The sequence below is a fragment of the Alligator mississippiensis genome, chromosome 15, assembly GCF_030867095.1.
Source record: "Alligator mississippiensis isolate rAllMis1 chromosome 15, rAllMis1, whole genome shotgun sequence".
Lineage (NCBI taxonomy): Eukaryota > Metazoa > Chordata > Crocodylia > Alligatoridae > Alligator > Alligator mississippiensis.
In genome coordinates this window covers 12,975,908-13,002,674 of record NC_081838.1, presented here as the reverse complement: position 1 = coordinate 13,002,674, position 26,767 = coordinate 12,975,908, and the positions used below count along the sequence as shown (strand labels likewise).

General features: G+C 55.9%; 1 protein-coding gene across 17 annotated transcripts; it reads right to left on the bottom strand.

Annotated features, from left to right (window-relative positions):
• Positions 1-359: 359 nt before the first annotated feature.
• Positions 360-26,354, bottom strand: TPM3 (tropomyosin 3). Of its 17 annotated transcripts, none has more exons than XM_014595790.3 (10): positions 26,226-26,354; positions 25,157-25,282; positions 11,935-12,068; positions 11,669-11,786; positions 10,815-10,885; positions 10,076-10,151; positions 8,864-8,926; positions 8,603-8,672; positions 7,202-7,280; positions 1,486-1,575 (listed from the first exon to the last, which is right to left on the bottom strand). In XM_014595790.3, exons 1-10 carry the CDS (start codon positions 26,337-26,339, stop codon positions 1,572-1,574), a joined length of 855 nt encoding a protein of 284 aa, XP_014451276.1. In that variant the 5' UTR covers positions 26,340-26,354; the 3' UTR covers positions 1,486-1,571. The 17 variants fall into 17 exon arrangements, with proteins under 17 accessions (XP_019348933.1, XP_019348986.1, XP_019349273.1 ...); XM_019493303.2 differs by lacking the exon at positions 1,486-1,575 and adding an exon at positions 3,322-6,142; XM_019493350.2 differs by lacking the exons at positions 1,486-1,575; positions 10,076-10,151 and adding exons at positions 3,322-6,142; positions 9,487-9,562.
• Positions 26,355-26,767: the final 413 nt, after the last annotated feature.

Below are 26,767 nucleotides of genomic sequence, written 5' to 3'. Positions count from 1 at the left end.
AGACATCCAGTCTTTTGAAAGAGGGGAGGATTAGTTTCCCCTCTTCTGTTTCTGGGATGTACCAGACAGCTACAGAGCTTGGTCTCTGCAGGCTGCATTCCACTAGTGGGAACGCCAAGATTAAAAGGTACCTTTAATCTTGTGATTTGTGTTAAGCCAAACTAAAACTCCACCATCCTCAGCTACGCGCACTTACCCTTCTCTCTCCAGATTGCTGTTATTCCCAGCAAGCTTCAAGCTGGGGTTTTATTGCTAGTGCCCTTGGCCACATCCCTCTGCACAGAAGGGACCGTGAGCTTACCAGAAGCCATCTACTGAAAAATAAAGCAAATAAATACCACTACACCTGGAGCACAGCATGGAGGGAATGGTTCTTTTATTTCAAAAGACATTAAGACAATTTTCAAATTTTAGTATCAAAACACTTGATATGGTTCTTCTGCAGATTGGCCCCTAAAACCACGAACAGCCAAGGAGCGCTCGAGCCGACGAGCTACACAATGCAAACCTCACACCGACCGCAGTGCGTGCACCTCACAACACAACTGAGCTTCAGCAATACGCTGCAGGATGGCTTGTACCCAGTTAAGACATCAAGAGTGCTCCTGGCTGGAAAGGATCCCCTCACAGAAAAGCAACTCTTTGAACAAGAGACATTTTTGTATTTAAGCTATGAACATGTTTGCTCAGTGATGAGTGACAAAGCTTGGTGTCACAGCACTTAATGAAGGCAAATTCAGCCCCAGTGGCAGCAACCAGCTAGAGGAGCTGCCTGCTTTTGTTTGTTAGTAGCCTACAGAGAGGGGGACTGGGCCACACAGGGTATAAAAAAGGTCTATGCAACTAGGTCTCATATGTTTAAAGGACAGGTTTGGTCTTTTAAAAAAAAAAAAAAAAAAAAAGAAAAAAAAAAAGAAAAAGAGGAACCCCCACTTGCCCGTGACCCCTGGCTCTGGGACAGGAGGGGAGTTACCTTAAAGCTGAGACTGCACTGCGCTTTTTGGCAAACAGCTCCTGGGAGTTCCAATTCCCACTAGCCATACGGAGGTGGAGCATGGCTCCCCAATGGGGCCTGTGTTTCCAGGCAGGCTTATAGGAACAGTCCCCCTTCCCCTCCCTGCTGTAGAGGCAGAGAGGAGCAGAGCTGACTGACAAAGTTAGTATCAAATTGTAAAGCTGTAAGCTTCCCCTGTCGCTTGTGAGCCCCCTCCCCCCAGGCTACGCAGAACATTTACAGTGGCCACTACAAAAGAGGTTGTTACAAAACATGTGCAATCTCATACGTGCTCTCCAAACATTATTGCATTGCTTTATTTCCCTTAATGAAGCTGTTTAAGGCTCTGCCCAACCCGGTGACCTTTAACCCTTGGGCAAGCTGGCGGAATGTGTTTGGCTGAATTGGCAACAGGAAGGTAAACGGTGGAGCCCAGGGTTACAGGTCAGCGCCGGATGGGCTGGCCCAGCAGCGTGGCAGAGGCGTGGCAGGAGTCCTTTACATTTCGTTCAGGTCTAGCAGGGTCTGGTCCAGCATTCTTTGCGTGCAGAGATGCTCCTCTTTGGTGGATTTCAGTTTATCTGGCAGGAGGCAAGAGTCAGACAGTTAGAAATCAATTTAAAACTGCACAGACCCAGCCAGAGCTCGACCTGTGCCCAGCACAGCAGCCTTGCATTAACTCCTCCTTACATGGTGGCTGCAGGACTCCTTGTGACCACTAACCCTCGAGTTACCCAACTCATTTGTGCCCTTTATCTCTAGAGAGGCTGGTGCCCACAGTACTGCTGCAGCTGCTGCTCAAAAGGTCAGTGTGTTTAGCTAGTGCCAGCACCTGGACTGTGTGCGCAGAAGCATCAGTGACACCAGCCTCCCCCAATGCTTCAGGGAGCAGACCTCAGCCCAGTGGCCAAGCATCCGCCAGCAGGCACCCAAGTTGCTCCAAGCGGTGTTCAGCAGGTCTCTTCAGCCAAAGAACTGCACCCAGTGCCTGCCCCTCCCAGAGTTCACACTGGAGGCATTAACTGCTCATATATCATAGGACCAGCAGCCCTGCAAAGGTGGGACTCTGCAGCAAGGCCTCTTAGCAGGGGTAGAAGCCAACCAGGAAGCTGCTCTCCACAAGCAGGAGACAGTGGCTTAGCAAGAGCATGCATGCTCAAGCCCACCCAGAGGTCATGACATGCTCCCTGGGCCAGGGGAGCCCACATTAGGCGCCAGGGTTCTTGCTTAATCATGTTGCCCTAGCAAATCCCAACATGCAGGAATACCGGACAGACATGCTGCAGGAAGAGAGTACATCGATACAGGTGGCCTGTTGGGGCATGGCCAGAGACACAGTGCATTCTTCTGGAGCACCCTGGAGGTCAGACTGGGAGGAAGGCTGCTTCCTGGTGCAGAAGCCAGGGGTCCTGCCCATGAGCCCACAGAAGCTACCTCTACACCCCCTGCACCAACCCACACAGGATTCCCATCCTCAGGAAGGCATCTGGTGACAGACACTTACTTCCAAGAGGATCATCCCCACACCAGCTGGGGTCCTTATGGACCAGCCCCCACAGCTGTCCAAGCCCCTCCCCAAACTTTCTGGGTTGGAGCTCGTCTATAGGAAAGTAGCACAGGGTTGCAGTCATCTTACAGACCGTGAGGTCAGTGGTTTATTGTCAGAAACAGCCATCAATCCATGCAGCAGGAGATCCTACAGGCATTCAGGGGACAGCACTTACATATACACATTGGTCTTCTCTACAGCAGCTTGCCTAATAGGTACAAGCCTCTAAATCAGCCCACACCCACAAGCTGGAGGGGACTGCTAGTCTGACTGCACACAGAGCCCTGCAGTGCCCAGCAGGCCAATAGGGCACAGCTGCCCAGGCGCCGGCCTGATGGATTCTCAGTCCTAGGGATTTACTGCACTGAAGAGAGGTTAAATCTCATTAAAAAGAAGAAATTAAAAAAAAAGGAATCAGTACATTAGATACAGGACTGCAACTGCCCCCCCACCCCCTTAGCAACAATTGCACTAGGTGGGCAAGCTGCACGCCTGGTAATAATGATCAGAATTCACTGTGGTCCACTGGGCGGGTCTCGCAATAAGCTTGTTTTTATGTCATTAGTGGGGCCCCTCCTCAGTCACACAGATCATGCAGCGTTAACTTCAGCTCGTTAGAGAGCAGGCGGTTTTTCTCAAGCTGGCTGTACAGGCGCTCTGCGGCGGCAACAGGAGGATTAGGGAAACAAGGAGAGAAAGAAAGAGAGAGAGAGAGAAAGGGAAGGTTAGTAGAAGACCAAGGCGAGCACGTTAAACAACCTGTCTCAGCATCTCGTGGTTTTATGACTTCCAAGCCATGGATGCCTCAGCCTGCAAACAGGAAGCAGACTGGGTCAGAGAAGGAGCCAAGTACAGACAGAAGTGTTGCTGTGCATCTGTAGTGATACAGGAAGGCAGAGGACAGTGCTGGAGGATGAAGCCTACATGCCAGCCCGTTTCTTATGCCCCAACACCAGATGACACTTGGAGGCACCGTGTTCTGTATAAGCAGAGTGCAAGAAAGTAGACTAGTTGTCAGGGCCATTTAGGGCAGCATTTATGTGGAACTAGTGCTTGTAAGGCTGGGTCCCAAGAGCTAGAAGGATCACCTGCAGGGTGAGACTTTGGCCCCCCACAAGCTTCCTACCAGGTCAGCAGTACAAGGGAGCCCCAAAGCCTTGCCTGCTTTCAAACAGTATTAGCGATGAGCCACCGTGGAAGTCCCTTGGGGACAGATGTGTCAGGACACCTAGCAAGGATGCCCTGCCCATGCTCCTGATGGAGCACATGCTACCCAGCAACACCAGCCAGGCACTCCAGGTAGCAGAGCAGAGCTAAGTCCAGAACCACATGGTCAGCTGGCAGGACAGGGACAGATGCTCTAGAACAGGACCTGCCTTTGGCATGCTGCATTTACATTTCAGCCCTGGGGATGGTACAGCAGCGTGCTGTTGCCTGACGCAGAGAGGCCTGTTCTATCGGCTAGGACTGGGCCAGCAACCTCAAAACTGGAGGGGCAGGCATCTACCGGCTCAGCTTCCCTGCCAAACAGGACAGAAGGCATGCAGCCTACCTGCAGTATTCTGGGGTCAGGGGGAGTAGGCAGCTAGTGCACACCAGCCACCACCCAGGGGGAAGGAAAGGGGGCCCAAAGTCAGCAGCAGGTGTGACCAGATGTCTATGGGGCTGTTGCCCCATCCTTGGGGAGCTGTTGCTTGCTCCAGCAAGGGCTCCACTCATTAGGTATGCATTCTCTGGGCTTGAAGGCTGCTGAACAAACCACCCAGTGACTGGTCTAAGCCTGAGGTTAAGTAGCAGTTGTAGAAGCAGGAGAGGGACAGGGCCCCTGGTGTGGCACCTACAGCAGAAGTAACATGGAATTGCAGCCTCAGATCCCCACAGATCTCACCCTCCCTTGGGGCCACTGCTCACTGGGACTCTGTCCGTATCTGCAGAGACAGGCAAGGCTCCAGGCAGACGGCAAACACAGCCCCTGCTTAGGCAGGAAGAGCTGGAAGCAGAGCTCCTGTACCAGGGGATTTAGTGACAGCACAGACCTTCTCAATATGACAGTGCACTGTGGGACCATCAGCACAGAGGTCAGCGCAACAGCTTACAGGAAAGGAGCCTGGCGCCAGCCCACTAACTAGCCAGTTCCCAGGAAAGGGGCTCTGTATCCAACTATGCTGCTTTGTTCTCGAGCCCGCTGGCTTCAAAAAGATCCCCCTCCCCCAGGGCTAAGGAAGGATGGTGCCAGATGGCCTGGAGGCTCAGGATTGCATTTCAAAGGGATTTTATCTGTGTTTATGGCACCCCCAGCCAGGAGCCCAGCCCACTGCTAGGCAAGAAGCCCATCAGGCTACAGAGTGACTAAGCCCCAGACCAGACATTGCCTCACCTGGGCACTAACCATCCACCTCTGGGCAGGGAGGTCCTGCCCATACCTCCCTTCTTCAAGGTCATTTCAGAAGCACTTCTACCCACCATTCCATGCAGATTTAGATGGAGTTAATCCACTCCTAAGCAGGTCTTTCTAGGCCTCCCTGCCCCAGGGGACAGCCTCAGATCTAGGACAGGATGTCTTACCCCGCTAAGTGCTGGCTCAGCCCACCCCCCCTCCCCAGACCAGTTGGGATGTCTAGGAGCAGCACTAAGAGGATAAAAACAGGGGCCATATCAGGCCTGAGATTGCAATGTGATGCCGCTCATGCTGGGGAGGCGGCAAGTTTCTTAGCTGTGGCAGAAGCCAACAAGCAGCTTTGCTATGGAGGATATATGACAGTGAGAGTGCCTTCATAGGATACCTTGCACCTTTCCAAGTCCCCACGAATGCCCAGCAGCAGGGCTGACTGATCTGGCAGGGATGGCTTTTCGCTCTGCACCATGCCCCGACATGGTGCAGGGTGCCCCCATGCCAGAAAACGATGCCAGAAAGTTCCAGGTTGGCAGTAAGATGTGGCACTTAGAGATGTGCCTGCAGCATGTGTGCAACCATGCAACCTCCAAGGACCAAGTAGATCCCACCACAGACCTGCAGCCAAGGGTGCCCGTGACCAGCTCTGCATTTTGATGCCAATAGCATCCCTTTTGTACAGACACACCCACATCTGGAAAGCAGAGGCAGATGCCTCACCTCCAAGCAGGCACAGGTCAGTGCAGAAACTTTACCTCTTACCAATACCTGTCCAAAATTCAGCAGGCATTTAATATGAATGCTTTGATGGGATATGGAAGCTAATGAACTGAGAACCTCTGCACAGCACACTAGCACAAAACAGTTCCAGCACTATCTGCATGGGCTTAAAATAAATAAATAAATAAATAAACAAACAAACAAATAATCGGGGTGATCATGACCAAATGCAGCCTCAGGATTTTTGCTGCACCAGGAGGGCTCTTTAGCAATGTCACGTGAACACTTGAGGCAAGAACACAGACAGCCGCACGGAGCTTGGTGCAACATTGATGTATTCCACTGACAAGGGAGTTGCACTGGGGCAAGACACCAGAGCTCTAGGATAGAGCAGCCACTAGATACCTGTTTTGAGAGCAGCTGTTTCACTCACCGTGAATTTACACATGTAGGTAGTTTTTTCCCCCCTTAAAAAGGCGACTTCACGCTAAACCAAGAGGCAAGAGAGAAGTACAAAAGGAGCTTTATGACTCTACACAGAATAGGCAGATGACAACAGACACTCAGCCCCACACCCAGACACACGGTAAGGGCAGCCCTGGTGTGCACCACAGTGTCTGGCATGTCAATCATACACAGGAAGCTTTGTTTAGGAACAAGTGCAGTGCACCAGGGGCTGCAGCCACTGTCAAGTTTCACAGCATCTTTACAGTGTTGACTCCCTGGGCTGCCTTGCATACAGTCTAACTGGACAAGGGCCCTGGAAGGCACAGTGAGCAGGAGGATGAGCACGTGAGAGTGAAGGTTGCAGATGCAGAACAAGTGATCAAGCAGAGAGGCAAATCCAAAGTGGAGTTTGGAATCACAAGATTTATCTGCGTGAAATAAAGAAGGAGACACGCATTTTAGGAGGTGTGTGCTGGCACACGGCACACGCGGGGCAGCAAGTGCTCAGGTGCCAGAGCCAAGGGTCCTTACTTCTATGAGGTGAGCGCCTGCCCACCCCCGGTTAATGGTATGGGAAACGCACAGAGTAGCTGGTTAGAATCCACAGCAAGTCAGAACAAAGCCAACACAGCTGGTTATGCCAACAGACTCGTTTGGCTACTTCCACAGATCACTTATCTACTCAATCCAGCCTCACAGCAACAGTCCCTAGGTTTAGCCAGAGCCACCTGCCACCTCATCCAAACCCAATCCTTGGAGCCACCCTGCTTCAATGGCCTGCTACAGGGATGGCTGTCCCCAGCATAATGGGAACTGCACTACTCAGATCAACAGATTCATGCTAGTCCCGTTGAGCACGGCTTTACGCCAGCCCTACTCAGCACCATACATGCAGATCGCAGGGACCCGACGCCAGCGTTAGAGTTATGGCATGCTGCGAGAACCTCTGCCTACACCCAGAGGCAGAGATCTGTAGAAGTAACCGACACACGCAGTTAGTGTCACTTCTGTAGCCAACATCTCAATCGTGGCAAACCAAGCAAGCGCTGGCCCAAAGGCCTGCTCAAGCGAGGACAAACACCAGCCAACTCATATTTACATGGAAGTCATGTCATTGAGGGCGTGGTCCAATTCCTCACTAATTGCTTTGTACTTCAGTTTCTGGGCATAGAGCTCATCTAGAAAGGTTTGGAGAAGAGGGAAACAGTGAGGGAAAAGGAAGAGCTGATCAAAACTCCAGGGGGTGGAGCAACAGCAGAGGATCTACCAGCAGGAAACAATGAAGCGTGTCTGGAGACCCCACAGCCAGGTCACATCAAGAGCCTGTTTTGTTGAAAAGGACAGCTTGAAGACAGAGCTGGGTCCAAACGAGCCCTGCAGGCAATGCACCCCAGTGCCAATGGAATCGACTCCAGGATTTTAAGAATTAAAAATATTTCAGTGGCTCTAAATTCACGTGCAAGACTCAGCTGCCCTGCTGGATCCGCAGGGACCAATGCTGGATTGTGAGGAACACAGGTGGCTGGAAGTGAAGGCACAACCCTTTTCAGAGGGAGTGGAACAGGTTTCTCTAGCTAAGAAGGGCAGAGAGCAGCTAGAGCACTTGTATTGCTTCTCTCCCCACCCCGCTTTCAAGCCCAAAACCTGTTTTGAACTGATTCACCAGCAGACCCTAGGAGGGACTCCCACTCCAAGATACATGTACACCTGGGCAGGAGGAGCTAGACAGATTGCACCTGCATTATCTACCAAATAATGAAGCAAGGCAACAGACCCTGCCATCACTGGCTGAGCAGAAGCCAGTGTGCAGGAACACACCAACACACTCTCATGGCTAGCAGGGACTCCTCCCCCATGGCCATCTATGCTACAGAGCAGCTGCTCACAATGCAGCGATTGTCTGTACGGCCTGCCACACCGGCCCCCAGCTACGTTGCTGCAGCAGCAGGACAGCTGGAGCCAGCCACCCAGCTGAGGGACAGGCTGCAGCATGCAGCGCTGTCTCCATGAGAAGTCATGCAGCTCACAGCCCTGTGAGAGTCGCACCTCGCCCTGGATCGCTGCCTGGCTTCATCCGCCTGCTGCTTGGCTGCTGTTATGGAACAAGGCTTGGGTAACGCCCAAAACCAGATAAGCTTTTGCAAAGAGCTGGGGAGGCTGGTGGCCTTGCTGTCTGGGGTCACTCAGACCAGGCTCCTCGGGATCCATGCCCAGGGCAGCTGGGCAGGCCAGGAAGTCTGTTTTGCATGGCCTGCTATCACCCAAGACCACACCTAGGACAGCACTCCAATGAACAGCCCAGGCTGGCATGGAGGGGTAGCATGGGAGCTCGGACCTCCTTGGCTCAGGTCTACCCAAGTCTGATCAAGAGCACAATGATGTCCCGAGCAGGGGGCAGCCTGTCCTCTCCCTCAGTTCCAGCCCCAAGCCCCACAGCTGCTGGGGCAGAGTCCATTAACACTCCTTGTGACAGCATGGCTTCTCCAACCCCACAACATACCTTCCAAGTCATCAATGGTCTTCTCCAGTTTGGCTACTGATCGCTCAGCAAATTCGGCACGGGTCTCCGCCTGTCCCAGGAGAGGAGTCAGAGTTGGTCAGCCAGCAGGATGGCAGGCACACAGCCACACGTGGCAGTGCCATAGGACTGCAGGCATCAAACCAGGTGCCCCCCTACAAGCTTGGCCCCCCCCCCCCAGGTCTGCCCAAATCCTGCATGCCAAAAAGCAAGTTCCCCTACCTGAAGACTACTGCCACTCACCTCCTTGAGTTTGTCGGTCAGGATCTTGATCTCCTCTTCATACTTGTCCTCTTTTTGGGAGTACTGTGGAAGAGGCAGGCAGTGAGGCTCCAGCTGTGCCCAGCTCTACTCACTACTGTCCTTCCTGCAGGCAGTTCAGAGTCTGCCAGTGAGTTACCAAACCCTCAATGAGCAGCACAGGAAGGAGGGATTCACTTCTGCTTCTAGATGTGCCATGAAGTTCCCCAGCCTAGAGGACCTGCCTCTATTCTCAAGAGCCATGTCTGCGTGGCAGGAACCCAGCTAGGATTCTGGCTCCAGGCCTCTCTCATGATAGCAGAGCACACAGAGGGGGCTGCCAAATCCACACCCAGGCAGCCCAAACAGTTGGGCCCAGGTTCCTGGAAAGAGCTTCACAACTCATCACCAGACTGACCCCCTGCGAGGCCAGCACTACTTGCTAACAGCATTTAAAAAGGTTGGTAAGCCTGGGTCTGCAGTATCGAGGAGCACAAGCAGCATGCTCCAGGCAAAGGCTGCAGCAAGGCTCCCAGCTCTTGGAGCATTCACCTTCTGGGATGTGTGGGAGCCAGAGCCCCTGGCCAAACAGCAGGCACATTCTGGGCCCTCCAAAGCAGCCCTACCTTCTCAGCCTGGGCCTCAAGAGACTTGAGATTGTTCGTGACATTCTTCAGCTCCTCCTCCAGCTCGGAACATTTGCTGCGGAGGTTTGTAAAGAAGGCAGGAGAGAAGGACAGAGAAACAGGAGGGAAAGAACACGGGGGGGGAAAAGAGAGAGAGAGAGAGAGAGAGAGAGAGAAAAAAAAGAAAAGCGAAGTGAATCCACATGTAGAGAAGACCACAAGGAGACAGGGCTCCTGGGAGCAGGCTGGGTGAAGCCAGCACTTGTGCAGGTAGTGAGCACCACTCAGGTGCTTAGACCAGATGCCCCCTTTTAAGCACCTTGTAAACGCTGCTGCAACATCGACAAGGTCTTAAGAGGGGCTGGATGCAGCACCTTGCACACAGAATGGGATTATTGACCAGTATAGTGGAGAGGGAAGTGAGCAGACAGCTGCCCCTAATCTGGAAGGAGGTTGCCAGCTAGCAGGAGAGAATGGAGCATTCCAGAAGGGAGAGAAAGGAGAGATGCCGTTAACAAGGAGGGAAGAGCACAGTGAGGAGGCCGCAGGACCTGCAGGTGTCATAGTCCAAGGAGGGGACAGTTAGTACCTTTTCTTCGGCCACAGCCAGACACTTCAAGTTCTGGTCCATCATTCGGATCTGCTCCTCCACCTCCCGGACACGACTGTTAGTGGCGGTCACATGATGGCACAAGCCAGGTGGGGGCAAAAGTCAAAAGGAGCACCAATAACACAGTAAGCAGAGCAAAAAAGGGGGAGGGGAAACAAAGAAGAGTCTTGGTCATGACATGCATGTCAGGAGGGAAGCAGAACTCTGCCTGCTGTGTGCACGGCTGACTTTGTTACACAAGGCCCAGAAGACCACAGAAAGGCCCGACTGCCCCTGAAGATCTACTCGGACGCCTCCACATGTGTGCATTCCTTCTGACCAGGACTTCACCTGCTGTTCCCTGCCCTGAGACCACCCCCAGTATTGCAGAAGCCTGCAGAGGTGGCGGAGTTGTGGCCGCTCGTGCTCTGCACCCCAACCCCAGCCAGAGGACCATGTGCCCGGGTGACCACACAAAGCTGTGCTGTTGAGTGCAAAGCAGGAGTGCAAGGGAAGGCCATTAGCCATGTATGCTAGGCACTAAGTGGGCCCAGGCAGGCTGCAAGCTCAGTCCCTGTTCCAAACACAAGGTGTGTGAAGCTCCTCTCCTCCCTCACCTGCTGGCCTAGCACCCCACCTCCCTCCCCCGGGCCTTGTTTAACAAGGTTTGGGATGCTTTTTCTAGGTTAGTTTCCGTGCAGTGGAGTCATGCAGGCAAGAGCAACGGTGAGATACTCACGACTCTGCAAGCTCAGCCCTCTCCTCAGTGCGCTCCAGGTCTCCTTCAATGATCACCAGCTTCCGGGCAACCTGCAGAAGGGGAAGCCAGACCCTGAAGATGGGAGAGAGAAACAAGCTTCCTCCTCCTAAGCCACACAGCCCAGAGGAGAGCACCAGGCAGTCCACTAGTTCCTTTGCAAGGAGAATAGCACATCTGCAGTACTGTGTCCAGTTGTGCCCCCCTCCCCCCACCCAACTACAGAAAGGATGTGGACAAATTGGAGAGTCCAGTGGAGGGCAACAAAAATGGTTTGGTGGCTGGGGGACATGACTTGTGAGGAGAGGCCGAGGGAACTGGCCTTATTTAGTTTGGAGAAGAGAAGACTGAGTAAGTATCTAATAGCAGCCTTCAACTCCCTGAAGGGGGGTTCAAAAGGAAGATGGAGCTGGACTGTGCTCAGTGATGGGTGATAACAGAACAAGGAGCAACAAATCTTCAGTTGCAGCAAGGGAAGTTTAGGTTAGATACTAGGAGGAATTCTCTCACTAGGAGGGAGGGTAGTAAAACACTGGAACACGTTAGGTTACCCAGAGAGGTGGTGCAAATCTCCATCCTTGGAGGCTTTCAAGATCTGGCTAGATAAAGCCTTGGCTGGGATGATCTAGTTGGGGTTGGTCCTGCTTGAGGCAGAGGGCTGGACTAGATGTGACCTCCTGAGGTCCCTTCCAGCCCTCATTTTCTATGAATACAAGATAGCGGCTGGGAGCCAGCCTGTCCTCCAGCACCCACACCAGCAGTATTTCCCAGACAGAGAGAGGGAGAAGTCTTTTCCCCAGGCAAGACCAGATTGCCAGAGCTTCTGCAGACCTCACCTCTTCATACTTCCTGTCAGCCTCCTCCGCAATGTGCTTGGCTTCCTTGAGCTGGATCTCCTGCAGCTCCATCTTTTCCTCATCCTTTAGGGCTCTGTTTTCAATCACCTTCATGCCCCTGCCAAAGAAGCAAAAGCGAGGGTTATACATCACTGTTATTCCCCCCACCCTCAAGCCACATAGAAATGTGGATCTCCAACCCATGGTGGCATTTGCCAGGTCTCACAGAAGCACAGATAGCTGGCCAAACCCTGGGCTCCACTCACCGCTCACTCTCGTCAGCAGCTTTCTCAGCCTCCTCTAGCTTCTGGAGCGCTGTGGCAAGACGCTCCTGGGCTCTGTCCAACTCCTCCTCAACCAGCTGGATACGTCGGTTCAGGGATGCCACTTCTGCTTCAGCCTAGGGAGAGCCAAGCGCAGCAATTAGCTGGTCTGGAGCAGCATCTGACAGCTGCTGAAGGGAATCGACGTAATGCCCATCACCGAATGAGACGCCCACTAATCAGCAGATTATACCTGGCAGTGCACTGTGGGACTGCCCAAGGGTCAGGAACATGTGGCATGTTAGGCAGCATCACACAGCCAGGCCACTCCACATGCATTCCCAGCAAGCGGCACCTCAGGTCAGAGGGCAGTCAGATTATCTAAGCAGCCTGGCTAAGTGCTCCTTCTGTTAGAAGCCTCTGCCTTTGCAGTTCTGGCCACTGGGAACAACCCCCTCTACCCCACTGTGAAAGAAAGGCTGGGGAGGGGGCTGAAGTCTCTACAGCAGGGGCAGGCAATTATTTTGGGCAGAGGGCCGCTTATTGAGTTTTGGCAAGCCATCAAGGGCCACATGACAGGCAGCCAGGGGCAGATAAATATTAATTTTCTAAATTTTTTAGGGGCCCTGTAGGGCAGATAGAATAGCCTGGCAGGCCACATTTTGCCCACCCCTGCTCTACAGACTCTGCCCAGGAGCTTCTAGCCCAGGGGGCCACAGCACTAAGAGCAATGATAAACTCCAACTTCTTCTCTAGCCAGACGGAACAAAACCAACCCCAAGTCTGCTCTCAGTGAACTGACAGGCACCGAATGAGAAGGGAGCTCTGGTCTCCAGAAGGGCTCTCTGGAAGACCATTCAGAGAAGAGTCCCTACAGAGGCCTTGCAGCCTCCTGTCTGAGCCAGGAATGACCTGTTTGGAGGCAACTTTTGTCACCGCTCCTGCTGCATCAGCAGAGCACCCAGGAGCCCTCCTGAGATCTGCACACCAGGCTTTCTATACACAGTGTAGCCCGTCACATGTTGGTCAGCCCTGCTATGGGCCCATGCCCATGGCCCCTCCTGGGAATCTGGTAGGAAGTCTGCAAAAACTATAGGCATCGGCTCACTGCTTTACAGCAAGCACAACATGCCCCACCCGCCCCCAACCATCTTCAGAGGAGTCTGGTCTCTCCTGATCAGACCAGAAACCCTGTGGGAGAACAGCACAGCAGGCCAGCCGCGATCCAGCACAGCTGTGCTGCCATGTCACCCCGTGACCACGTGCCTCATCCTAGAGGCCTTATTAGGCTTGCTTGAAATAATGCCCTAACCGCCACTTGCGACAAAGCAGCCTGCCCAGGCATGTGGTCCGAGCCGGCAGCTTGTGCCCAGGGGGCAGGGCAGCAGCCTGCTGTAACCGTTAAGCAATGAAAGAGGCCAGTGTCAGAATAGGGCTCCATGCAGTTCAGCCTTGGTTTTCCCCTCGGGAATCTGCTCATGCGCCCCACCCTTGCATGGCAGCACAGCCGGATGCTGCACTCAGTGTAGGAAGGCCACACCTTCCAGGGGCCCATTTCTCAGTGCATGATGGGAAAGAGATTTCTCATAGGAAAGTGGAAGACCCTTGAGAGTGCTTGGAGGCCTGTGCTGTGGGCCACAGCAGCCAGCAGCTCCTGGTGCTGGAGTAGGGAAGTGGTTTGTTTGAAGAAGGGCAAAAAATCATAGGTTAGAGATAGGTCTGGAAAGGCAGCAGCTCAGCTAAAGGTCTGGCTGGATCTTCGGCAGTCAGAGAGCCCCAGCAAAAGCCAGAGAGCCATAAGTCCAAGCACAGCCTGGCACTCAGCTGGCACAAGGCAGACAGAGCCCGAAGCCTCCCTGCCACACCAGGTTGTGCTTAGCTGGCAGGTCCTGCTGGATACAAGCCCTGCTGATGCCAGGAGATCCCTTCCCACGAGGAAACCTGCTTTTCCACCCCACCCAGCCACAGCAAGGCAGCCTCTGCCTTCTCTCCCCCCCCCCCCCCCCCCCCTTTCCCTGAGCTTGTAGCCTCAAGGCCCACCCCCCCCTCACCACATGGCAAAGAGACATTCCCGGCAGCCTTGAGGACGTGTCTCTGCTGGTAACAGGGTAAGGAATTTGAGTGCCCACTGGCTCCCTGGGACAGGTAGGAGCAGCCAGCGTAGAGCCCCCTGCCTGCTGGGGAATGCCCCGAGCACATTTGTTCTGGTATCACTTCCCCCACTGGCAGGGCCCCACAGAAGATACCACCTGGAGGGGGGCTGCCTACCGCTACAGGGCCCCTGCCCAAGCCAGAGCACTAGTGAACATCTCATTATGCTGCAGGGCAGCAAGAAGCCCAATGGCCGTGTGTGTTCCTATGACAACCGCAGGCTTCCCTATACCAGGACAATGCCGCAATTACAAAAGAATTCCTGGGGAGGCTGCACATGAAAGCAGAGCCGAGGGCTGGGAGGGGCCTTGTTCTACTGCAGAGCAGAGCCTCCCCCACCAGGGGCCTGGGGCTCATACCTGCTACCTTCCCTTGCTTTTCTGGGTGCCTCCCTGCACATGCAGTGCAGGCTTGGCCTTTCCTGCCCCAAGTCCAAGTTCCTCATTAGCTACCCACCACAAAGCCTGGCCATGCTCTGCCTTGCTTTGCATGTGCTGGAGCCAGAGCATGAACAGGCATTTCCGCTCCCCCCTCCCCCCGCACACTAAGCAACAGGCCACCAAGCAGAGCAGCAGATTGGATTGGCACCGAGCTAGAAGGCAACGTGGCCCATGCTGGGCATTAGACCGGCAGGCTGGTTACTCTGTGCATGGTCCAGGCCATCCCACAGCCTCTTGTTCACATCTGTACAGCAGCAGTGCAGCTTCCCTCCCAGCGAGGCCTAGACAGAACTATCCCATCCTCACAGGCTTACAGCAAATCCTGGACAAGCCTGCCTCAAGGATTGGGAATGGAGAAGCAAGGCCAATAGCTCCCTACCTCGAAGGGCCTGGGGTCTTGGTCACTGCACCCCCAACCCCTCCCCCCCCACAGGACAGGATACATGCTGGTGTAGGACTTTGAACCTGGCTGCTCCTTCCCCAGCAGGATGCCAGGACAAGACCTCAGTGCCAAACCCTGGAGTTCCCCAGTAATTAAGCCTCCATTTAATACTTTCCAACTTGCTTAGTTTCCTTGCACTGGCAGCATCACCAGTGCTGTCACTTCCACTTTCCCAGAACATGCCAAGAGCTGCCGACACCTCTGTGTTGGACTGTGAGCCAGGCAGGATTCCTGGAACCCTTCCCCCATTTCCTCCACCAGAGACAATGAAATACCCTGAGCAGCAAGGTGGTGCCAGTGCAGGGAGGGGTTTCCTTCATGCTGCAGTCTCACTGCCCCAGCCCCACAGCATTTCAACTCAGCCCATTTGTGAGAAGAGCAGCAAAGCCAGGGGAAGCCACCAAGCCAGGAGAACTGTTCCCCAGCTCTTGTTACACAACCCATGGGAACTCTTAGGATGCAGCAAGGGGGCACAGATCCTGCCTATCACCTGCCCCCTCCCCACAGCAGAGACTCTGTCTAAACCCAAGCAAGTTCAGTGGAAGAGCAGCAGAGTAGAGAAGCTGATTCGTTACTGTGCACAGAGATCAAAGCAGCAGTGATTGAAGTGTGGGGAGTCCAACAACGCCCCCTGAAAGCACATGCCAGATCTGCACAGCAGCCCCCCCCCCCCCGAATTGCAACCCTCCATATTCATGGAAGCCCATTTTGAACTTTCAGCAAGAGACCACTCAGACATAGGCTCCATCCCAGGTACACTGCCATCCAGCAGCCAGCTTCCCGGAGCTGCCCATGCCAGCTCCAAGAGAGAACCCCACCTAGTTTTAGACACAGGCCCAGCAGGGAGCAGCCTGGCTTCCAGATAGTTGTGTGCTGAGGTAATGCTGGAATCTGTAAGGACCCAGACTAAGCTTATGCAGATGTTCAGTCAGGCCCCAGCTCCAAGCTGCTGCACAGGCCTGGATTTCCAGATTCATCCAAGCCCAGGCATTTGGTAGCCATGCATGTCCTACAGCACCTGGCTGCAGCTTGCCAGTAGTGACCCCCTCCCCACCAGGAAGTTTCATAGATACGGAGCACAATGAAGGGAGCCAGAGCCCAGTACTCTGGAGTCCAGATAGCCATGGGTGTGGCCAGGCAGCCCTGCTGTAGGTACAGGAAGCTATTCAGCACAGCTGAAACATCCTGGACTCTAGGGCCCTGGAATGCAGCAAGCCACTCTCAACACACACCTATGCAAACACAAGCCAGGAGACAAAAGGAGGAAGGAGGGTGAGAGGAAGTCTAGGCCAGGGAAGCACTTTGGAGGTAGGTGGAGGTTTCCCTTCTGCTTAGGAGGTTAACCCCACAAGTGTTTGCAAGCCCATTTCTCAAGGGACTGCAGACTCAGAGTCCGCTCCTCCCCAGAATGCCTCTGGGTAGGGCAACTCCCTAGTAAGGAGCTGGCTCCCTGGGGGAAGGCTACTGCAGAGCCGCAGCTGTGGGTTGGCCAAGGGCTGTGGCACTCCCAGGCCCAGCAGCGCCTGGGCTCACAAGGGACTAGAAGAAAAACAACATGCAGTCAGGCAGCCCGAGCTCTGGGAGGCAGCTGCAGGTATCAAGCCACTTCGGGTGTTCAGCCCACGCAGAACAGTGCAGGTCATGGCATGCTGCTTTGACAAGTCCCCTGTCCTCATCCCTACCTACTGGTTATCACCGGAGTGCTGCTTCCTCCACCCCCAGCCTTTGGGAAGGCAGCCCCAGATGGATGGTTTAGTCACCGCCCAGCTGAGATGAGCCTGTCTTGTGCCTGGCACATCTCAACTAACCTGGGCAGTGTGCTCCCCAGCACCTTTTCTGCAGGACACAGCCACCAGAGTACACAGGTAGCTAGCAGGACTTGGGATCAGTTCCCCTCCCCCGCCTTCCCCCCATCCTTAGCCAAACACCACTCCCAGAGCAGATAACCTGCAGGAATAAAGCACCCAGGGAATGGCATTGTTCAGCAAAGGAGGGCCCTCCCTCTCAGAAAGATTCAAGCCATGCCATTTAGGCAAGGCCACAAGGGAGTTGCCCAGTTCCACACTGGGAATCCAGACAAGGCCCGGCTTTCCCCAAGCCAGCTACTTCTCAGGGAAGATAAACCTTCCCTCAGCACCATACAGCAAACATGCTCGCAGACAGCTGGAGTCTACAAGGGAGATCTGTAGAAACAAATTGCTAGTCCCCAAAGATGCAGTCGGCTGTCCCTGCACTGTACGTGCAAGGGTAGGTCGTCATCATTCTTACCCCGCTTGCCCAGCTCAGTAGCAGGAAAGCGGCCATTCCCACAAGCTGGGAGGAGCCCTGCCCACTTCCACCCCAGGTTTTAGTGCCCTGACCAGACTAACTAGCATCAACTCCTACCACATTTCGAGCATAGGCCAGTAGTCAGAAAAGCTCATAGCACGATGAGCAGGCTTATTCAGACTACTTTGGGATCAAATCTATCCCCGTCTTATTAGATTACCAAGGCATGAAACTTCTTCCAAGAACAGTAAAGCTTTGATTTCAGTCACTCTAGCACAGAGCTGAAGCTAGAGACTTCCAGAAGCCAGGGTATTAAGTCTTAGAAATTGGCATAAACACCACTCCAAGCGCTGCTCTGATCCAGCCAAATCACCATATGTAGAGGCTGAGCGCACACAGAGCTGATTTTACCAAGGATGCAGCTCTGCAAAGGATTGCTATAATCTCAGCCAGTCAAAAGTTACCAAAGCAGCTCTGAAAGCAAAGCTGAGCCTCTTGCTCAGTATCTCTGGTGCTGGCTTTATCTGGACTGTGCCCCAACAGTGAAAGCACACAACCAAACCCAACAGAGCTGAAAGCTGACAAGCCTGGGGGCGGCACGCAGAAGCTGTGGCCTGCCCTTGAAGTCTCAGAACATCCTGCTTTCAGCCTGGAACGAGCTTCCCACAAGACGGAGCTGCTCTGAGCATTGGCTGCAGCAGGGAACTGAATTCCCATGTTCCACGCAGATTTTTCCAACCACAAACCAAGAGCTGGGATGAGCTAGCAGGGCTGCTATTCTTTCAGCTCAAGTTGCAAGAACTTGCTTTGAACTGAAAGCCCAAAGATTCCCTTATAAAGCCACCGCACGCCAGGGGCACAGCAGCCTTGTGATCTCGTACTGGGAAGGGCCTGGGAGCCCAGCGAAGACGCCAGCTCTGAAAGGGAGCTGGCAACGGCCTCCCCCACCCGGAGCTGCCAGCTCAGCAGCATCCCAGGGCCTGCCAGTAAGATCCAGAGGGGCGCGCTGGCTACCCTGACATGTGCGATGAGCAGCCGAGATAAGAGCAACGCCAGGCCGGCGGAAAGCGCAGCTCATCCGGGGAGGGGCCGACGCACCTCTTCCCAAACCGCAAGCAGCACCAGGACCTCCCCCATGACGCCTGCAAAGAGGGCGCCAGCCTCGCCTGTACCCCTGGCCACCCCCTGGCACCAAACAAAGCAGCCACATCAGGGCATGCGGACCCCAGGCTGGGGAGGGCAAGAGGGGGGAGGGGACCCACTGGCCGGCACTGACCCTGGCACCGCCCCAGGGGGGAAGCGCTTCCGCGAGCCAAACTTGCTGCTTCATTTCCTGCAGCGCAGCGGAAGAGCCGCCCCCCCCCGCGGCCCGGCCTCCGCCCTGACACCCCCACGTGGGAACGGACCCCATGCCCTGCGCCACCCTGCCCTGCCCTGCCCTGCCCGGGGGGGACGCACACCGCGCCAGGGAGCAGCTCCCCCGCCGGGCCCCGATCCCGATCCCCCCCACTCCGCCCTGCTTTCCCCCTTCCCCCCACACCGTGGTCCTGCCTGCTCCCCCGCCCGGACCCCGCTCCTGTTCCCCCGCGCCCGCTCCGGGCCGCACCTGCTCGCGGTTGTGGCGCTCGGCCTCCACCTCGCGCTGCAGGCGGTCCGCGCGCTCCTCGGCGTCGTCCGCCTGCTGCTGCAGCACCTGGATCTTACGCTTCACCGCCTCGATCGTGGTAGCCCCGGCCATGGCTGCAACCCTGCTCTGCTCCACTCCCGCGCCCGCGCTACTCGGCCGCTTCCGCCCGGCCACGCCCTGAAATACCGGAACCGCCCCCTACCTGGGAAGTGACTTCACTTCCGCCTGCGGCGGGAGAACCCGGATGAGAGCCGCCCCGCCCCGCCCGGTTGCTATGGTTACCGGGCGGCGCATCCCTCGCTGCCCGGGCCGGGCAGGGGCGCTGGCGCCCCCTAGGGGGTCCCGGGGCCGAGCACAGGCCCCCAGGGCGGCCCTAGGCCCCGTGAATTGGGGGTACCCCTGGGGACCCCAACAGTGGGACCTGCCCTGCAACCCTCCGGACTACAGCCCCCCGCCGTGCACCCCAGGGTGGGAGCAGAGCCCCCAACAATGGGCAGCTGCCCTGTACCCCGAATCCCCCACCCCGCCAGACCGCAGTCCCTTGCCGCACACCCCGGGGTGGGAGCGGAGCCACAGGGGCCACGGGGTGGGAGTGGAGCATCTCAGAGCCACCAACAAACCTCTCCTGTACCCCTGGGCCAGGGCGTAGGAGCCACACGTGGGCTCCAAAGTTGTCTCCCTGCAGCCCCTCAAGTCCCAGCCATCCCTCAGTGCCCACACAGGCCATGAGGAAGACCCCCCCCCAAGTCCCCAGGCTCAGGGCTCAAACCCCCGACGCAGCGGACGCATGTATCAACCCCGGTGTCCAGGGATGTCCTGGCCCTATGCAGGAGCCCACATACATATATGGGTACAAGGACCAAACGCCTCATCGCCGCTTCCCACAACGACATCATCCGTTTCTGCCGGCTCAGCTCGGCATTCCATTCCGCTGAGCTCACACGGCCCACGTCTCCCACGCCTTCCCCGGCAGGACGGCAGACATCCTGCTCCAGACGGGACTGTCCAGAGATGAAGCAAGGAGCCCGTTTTCTAGGTTAACTGCGTAGGTAACTGGGTTACTCATTGGCACCGCGTGATTCAGCCTGCCGCACCACCTGGGTCCACACTGCCAGAGTCTGCAGCTCTGCTCAGCTGAGGCAAAGCAAATGGCCTCTTACTTAGTACCTCAGCCCCTGACCTGGAAGGCCAGGCCCAGTAGAGAGGGGGCTGTCAGGGCCTGGGCTCCAGTTCCCTGATGTTCTCCCACCTTCACCGCTGGGTACAGGGTAGAACAGTCTTGGGGTGGCTCTGACCTGTGCCAGCTGGCAGTGGTCTTTGGAGGACTCTCCACCCTCTGAAAGCTGCTGAAGTCCCTTAGCCCGAGCCTGCCCACCTGGTTCTGCCCCCAACCAGCTGTGGGAAAACACAGCGCCTGAGAAACGTATCACAATGCCCGACTCATTCTACAGGGCTGTGAACCAGCCGCCAGCTCGGGAATGAGTTGCAGGGCCAGCAGTGCTGCTAGGTACCATAACTATATCACCAGTGTTGCAATATCTGGTGTCCTCCTTAGCCCTCCGTTCAGTCATGCGACTGGGGGAGAATTGCAGCTTTCACATTAAAAACAAAAAGTTCCAGTCCTCAGGAAAAGGCTCCAAATGGGAATCCTGAAGGCTCAGGAGCTGGAGGCAAACGCCAAGGACCCCCAAAGGGGTGATTGCTAAGACTCTCATGACACATGAATCACTCTCATGATTCGTGGAGCCCGCACTAGACTTTTTCCCTGTGGGGAGGGCTGGGTTCTCAGTGGGGGCAAAGTAGTGTCAGGGGAGCCACAGCAATTTACAGTAGCTGAGAATCTGGCTACGGTCACTAGAGACCAGGGTAGCTGGAAGCAAAAGGATCTGGAGCTTGTAATAGATCTCCTAATCCAGTGCCTTCCCCTTCAAGGGTCACATTTTTTCCACTGTAATTTGTGGCTTCCAAGTCCTGGGCTCTAAGATGCCCCAGGACAGGATATCTCTGATCCTCCCCCGCACACATGTCCAGAAGCACACTAGCTGTAGCTGGTCCTAAGTCCTCTCCACACGCCTCTGCTCTTAGAGGCACAGAGCTGGGAAGAGCTTAACTTTAAGCAGCCTTCCTCTGTTTTGCAGATTTTGCAGAGAGAAGCTAATTTTCAACACGACCGAGGCCACTGACTGCTTTCCCTCACAACAAATCCATTATGCGCAGCCTGTGCATTTGCACTTAAAAATTAAAAGTTCCTTAGCAGACACCTTAGCCCCAGAACCCTGCAGCTGCTGCTGCCACATTGCTGCTTGCACAAGGCCACACACATTTGCCCTGGTATCTCCTGTGCCTCCTCCACAATGTGCCAGGGCTGTATCCAAGCTGTACCATTCAGCTAGGCCCATGCAGCTTTGCACAGGGACAGCCTGAAATCAATTCCGAAGCAGCCCAGATGAGGTTCGTTTGTGCTGGGAAATGTCCAGGCACAAACAAAGCCACTAACGGGCAGATCTAATCTGATGTGACTGCATCCACCCATCACTTTCCTGGTATTGCGTTTCAGAGGGACTGAAGTCAATCCATGTGCAGAGGGACTCAAAGGAACTGCCCTTTTTCTGTGAGGTCAAACCCAGCTGTACTTTGTAGGGTCCAAGTCCTGGAGCCTTTACCCCATCCCCATTCAGGGAAAACCCCTCTTGCCTGAGCTCAGACCAGCCCCTAGACTAGCCCCACGTTGCTGCTGCCGTTCACACTGACAACCAGCCCCTGAGAATCCAGAGCCGGTGGGCTGTGCAGACCTGAGGGAGGACCGGGATTCCTTTCCTCAGTGCATCTGTCCATTCTGATTCCCTCCTGCCAGGCAGACCCAGCATTCCCCCATCCCCTGCCTGTGTCACAGACAACAGCAGCACAGAGGACAGAGCCCTGCACAGCTGGTTTGCCTGTGATAATTACTCACACCCCGCAGGTCTCTGGACAGCCTGTGCGAAGCGCTAGCCAGGCCTGATCAGACTCTCCAATTACCTGACTCTTGCCAGCCTCACCGGGCCCTGCAATGAGCCTGTTCTATTAGTTGAAGTCTGGCCATCCCTAGCATGTTCATGCAGATCTAGGTTCTCCCGAGGGTGCATGTGCCAGGTGCAACCCTCCCCTAACTCCCCTCCCCATGGGCAGTGGGACAGAGACACGTGCACTTGGGCCATACTGACCAGCATCATCCAGGCCAGGGCAGCACGGCCAGTCAAGCCAAGCATGTGGCAGGGTGAGGGACTATCTGGCCTGGGCTGTTCATGCTAACTGGCTAGTGCTACCGAAGAGGTCTTGGGCCCAGCTGCTGCACTGCAGGAACTCGGGCAGGAAGGAAAAGGAGCAGAGGGGAAGCAAAGAGAAGCAGGAGGAGGGGAAGGAAACCCCAGCACCCAACTGAACAAGGAAGCCTCAGCTTCCTGACTGCACTCTGATGAAGTCGGGTGCTTGGCTAGCATGAAGGCTGAGAGGAGTGCACTGAGACTGCTTGCATCCTTCAGGGCCACTTTGGACTAGCCCTGATGGAAGAAGCTCTGAGCAAAGAAACCTCCCCCAGCGCAGAGGCTGAGGAGTGCAGGGGATGAGGATCCCTGTTCACGCACCTGTTGCACCAGTGTGGGGCACTGCGAGAGCTCCCCTAGGGCCAGCTCTGCCCTCTCCTAACCTGGAGCCAGGTCTCTGAGGCTACCCTGAACTTTTGGTCCTAGTGCCAGATTTAACAGAAGGGGATGGGTCCCCACCTCCAGCTGCCCTGTGATGCAGCCTTGAGTCTCAGCACTGGGCTGGGAAGCCGGCAAGGCCCCTACTCTGCTTACTGTTAGCAGGGGACACACTTTGTCCTCCTGGCTCCAGCCCCGACAGAGATCCTTGGGCACTGTCTCCCAGGGGCTCATGTTCCCACCGCGGGCAGGGAATGCGGGTGCTATTACAGGGTGCTGAAAGCTCTGTCATCCCTCACATATCTGTGGATGATAAATATGGACAGATAAACCCCTTCTAATTCCCCACAGCAGCTGCAAGGGGCTCTGACAGCCCTTAGCTGCATGATGAATGGGCAGGCGGGTGGCTGGGGCACAGCCCCGCGCAGCTTGTGCCATTGTTTTCCTGGAAACCGCAGCCAACAATAGCAGGCCTGTGCAGTTGTCGAGGTGGCCGCCGTGCTTTCATCCCCCATCAGGCCAACAAGGCTTTTTATGTCTGTGGATCCCAGCTCCTGGCCAAACCATCCCTGCACGGGTGACTCATGGAGGCCGAACGCTGCTGATGAGCTGTTCCTGACCTGCCTCCCGGGCTTGGAGCTCAAGGACAGGGGCTTCCCAGTGGTGTCACCCTGTGGTCCTTGTGCCCCCACCCTGGTGTTGTCACTCCTGTCACTGTGCTGAGCCCCTGAGCATGGCTCTGTGGAAGCTGCTTCCCACCACACCAGCAGAAATCCTCCAGGGGCTTGTGACTGCTCCCCACAGCTCAGCTCCCTAGGCCAGAAGTAGGGCAGGCCCTGGGAAGGAAGAACCCAGCTCAGAGAGCCTGCTTGCATGCCCCAGTTGCTGCTGCAGTGAGGCACAGAAAACCTGTGCACAAGGCTTTCTCCGCCCTGCTACTCTGAACATGAGCACAAGTCACTGGGGACATCCTGTCCTGAATGATCTCTGCACCCACCCATGCTCACACCTTCACCCCTGCATGCAATGGGGAGCACCACAGAGACTTTTTAGATAGACTCTGTGCTGGAGAGACAGGTCCACTGATAGCTCTGAGGACAGGGTGGGGGCAGCATGGACAGTAGCAACAATGGCCCCCAGTACCAGGCTCCCCCATGCCTCCCACCCCCTCTGGTGTCACCAGATTCTTGGCCATGAATGAGCCTGGCCAGGATGCTCTGGTCTACTAGGACCTGCACTGAGACCTGAGGCCATGGGCTGGACATTGGAGGGGCTGACTGCCAGTGACTCAGAGCTTCCCCTCACTGGAACCTGAATCCTAAGTAACCTCTCCACTAAGGCGTGAGCAGACCAGAGCCAGGCTTCCCTCTTGACTCGCTCCCCCGCTCCCAGCACAGAGGCTGGAGCCTGGCAGGACTGAAGCTGGGATGGACCCTCGCCAGCTCTGATGACGTTCTCCCTGTTCTCAAGGGATGCTTTGTGTTCTGGGGCTGGGTGCGAATGCCACTGTCCCAGGGATGCACCGCCTGGCTCCGGACAGTCGTGCCAATCAGGGGCAAGGGACGAAGCCAGACTCAGCATCCTCTCGCTGCAGAGCTGACCTCCCCGGCTGCCTGCCCCCTTCTCTCATCACCACCTTGGAGTAACTTAGCTGAGCCAAGTCCAGTGACAGCAGGAAGGCCTCTGCACATGCATCAGGTCATGCATTTCCCAGGTACATGCATGAGAGCACACATGCACACACACCAGCACACATATATGAACAGGCATGTGGACGCAGATACTTTGATGCACAGACATGCACCCTGGCACATGCAGGGCTGACCCTTCACACCCATCCACCTCTCACTGCCTGGCCTGGGAAGTTGCTGACCACTCATCCTATCCCCAGACTCAGCTGCAAGCCTCAGAGCAGGGGTGATCCCCCAGGGCACAGGGCAGGCTCAGCCTCTGTGAGGTGGTGGCTGCAGTCCCAGGGTGAGGACCTGCCAGGGGAAGGTGACCCATGCCGCTTGCTTGCTCTCCCCTGTGGATGCCAGGGGTGATAGCCCATCGGCATGAGATGTGCTGCCCAAAGCAGCACTTTGGTGCCATCCCTAGCTGCAACCAGCACAGGGTGAGCTCCTCCGGTGTCAACCTGAAACCCAAGCTGTGCTTGAATAGCCAGGTATGCGGGCGGCCTATTAATATCCACACACGCTGTGCTGGCAGGCAGCCAACATGCAAGCCAAGGGATGGGGGGGTGTGAGCTTCGGACCCAGGTCCTTGGGGGACAGCATCTGCAGGGTGAGGGCAAAGCTCAGGGAACCCCCCTGGGGCTCCCAGCCTAACCCCTGGCCCAGCCCAACCCTGTCTGATGTGAGGAGATGCAGCCAGGCTTCCCCCCCACTTCCAGAACAGCCCCGGGCAGCTGGGTGCAAGCAAGAGCAGCCCCGAGGCTGCTCCAACTTATGCTTGGGCTGTGTGCGTCCCAGCCAAGCCTAGGAGCATAGAGACCACATGCGTATGTGATGGGGGATGCATGCGCCTGCATGACCTGCTTATGTGTGAAAGCATCTGTGCGTGTGCCCCTCTGTGCTGTGCCCCACCGTACATACACCAGCCCTGCCATACGTACATCGGCTGCCTTCTTCTCCGCCAGTTCCAGCTTCTCCTGGGCATCCTTCAGAGCCTCCAAGTATTTGTCCAGCTCGTCCTCAGTCCCCTTCAGCTTCTTCTGCATGGCTGCCAGCTCATCCTCCAGCTGCAAAGGCAGGAGCAAGAGGTCACATTGCAGCAGATGCCCAGGACCTGGGCAGATCTGGCTGCCTCAATTTGCTGCCACAACCCTTGGGGTGCCAGAGCCTGGGCAAAACTCCCCCAGCAGCCAAGGGCCAGCTGCACAGATCCTCACTCGTATCCCCCCACCTCCCTGCCAGATGCAGGGATGTTTTGGGGACCTTGGTGCTGCAGGGCTGGGCTTGGAGCTTCACCTCACTGGGGGGATCTGGGACCGATCCAGCCTTAACCCAGTGTATGCAAGAGCAGTGCAGTGCCCCCAGCTGGCACCTGGCTCTCCTCGTGCATGTGTGCAGTGGGACAAACTGCTTAAGGAGCTCCCACCACCCACCTGGCTTCTCTTGAGCCCATGATGGCTCTGTCTCTCCTGAGAGCTGGATGTGGTCCTACTTGGACCAAAACCTCTGACTGCTGTTTAAAAGAAAGGGCCGGTTTACAGCCCCAGGCATGAAACCGCCAGGAATGAAGCCCTGATGACCTTGAAGCAAGGCAGCTGAAGGAGGAAACCTCCCATCTCTGGGGTTCAGAGGAGGAGGATGAATGGAGTCAGCACTCTGTAGATGCCCCTCAGCAGAGAAGACACCCTGGGAGCCCCAACTCAAGCTGCTCAAGACTGCCCGGGAGCAGGGGTCCATGCAGCACCCTTCTCTTTTAGGAGACAAAGCCAGACTCAGCTCTGACAGGAACAGACAGGAGCTGAGGAACCCTGAGCACCCCTCCAGGCAAGAGCCAGTCACACCATGGAGCAGCTGCTGGACTGGACAGACAGCTGCATGGGGCTCCCTGAGCAGCTGCCTTGGACCAGGCAAGGTCCCCTGGCTGCCAGGAGCAGGGCAGGGAGTGCTGGATCTCTGGCAGGGGCAGGAGGGAGAGAGCTGTCCAGGCTGGTGCTGGCAGCCCTTGCCCACCTGTTTGCTCCTCTCCTCCGCCTGCTTCTGCTCAGTCTCAGCCTGCTCCGCCCGGTCCAGGGCATTCTCCTTGTCCAGCTTCAGCATCTGCATCTTTTTCTTGATGGCCTCCATCTTCGCTGCAGGGTTGGGGTGTCTCTACCCTCGGGGACAAGCAGACGGGGTGTGCAGCGGTCTAGGTTTCGGGCTGCCGAGTGCTGGGCACGTCCCTGCCCGGCTGTTTTATCCCAGCGCCCCTGCCAGCTGGCGCCGGCCTTTACCTTTCTTGGGCCATGCCGCCTCCCCGCACTCCCAAAATGTCTCTGCTCGGGGCCCATTGTTCCAGTGCCTGCCCCGGGCATGGGGGGGATGCCTACTCCATGACTTCATGGGCAGGGCCATATTTGGGCTCCCGTGGGACAGCTGGGAGCCGGTTATAAAAAGCACAGGTGGGGGTGAGAGAAGGGGGGCTCCGCTTTGTTCCAAGGGGATTGTTTTCTCCCCCCTGCAACAGAACACCCAGGGCTATTTTCACACGGTAAGACAGAGAACGTGCCTGCCCA

What these genes read in the sequence shown, in the direction of transcription:
- TPM3 (XM_059718998.1), bottom strand. Translation starts at nt 18,970, where the DNA reads ATGGCCGGGGCTACCACGATCGAGGCGGTGAAGCGTAAGATCCAGGTG. An exon ending in GCTGCTGACGAGAGTGAGCG is followed by an intron (nt 11,787 to 11,934) that starts GTGAGTGGAGCC and finishes CTTCTTTGGCAG; the next exon opens with GGGCATGAAGGTGATTGAAA. An exon ending in TGGCTGTGGCCGAAGAAAAG is followed by an intron (nt 8,927 to 10,075) that starts GTACTAACTGTC and finishes CCTCTTCCACAG; the next exon opens with TACTCCCAAAAAGAGGACAA.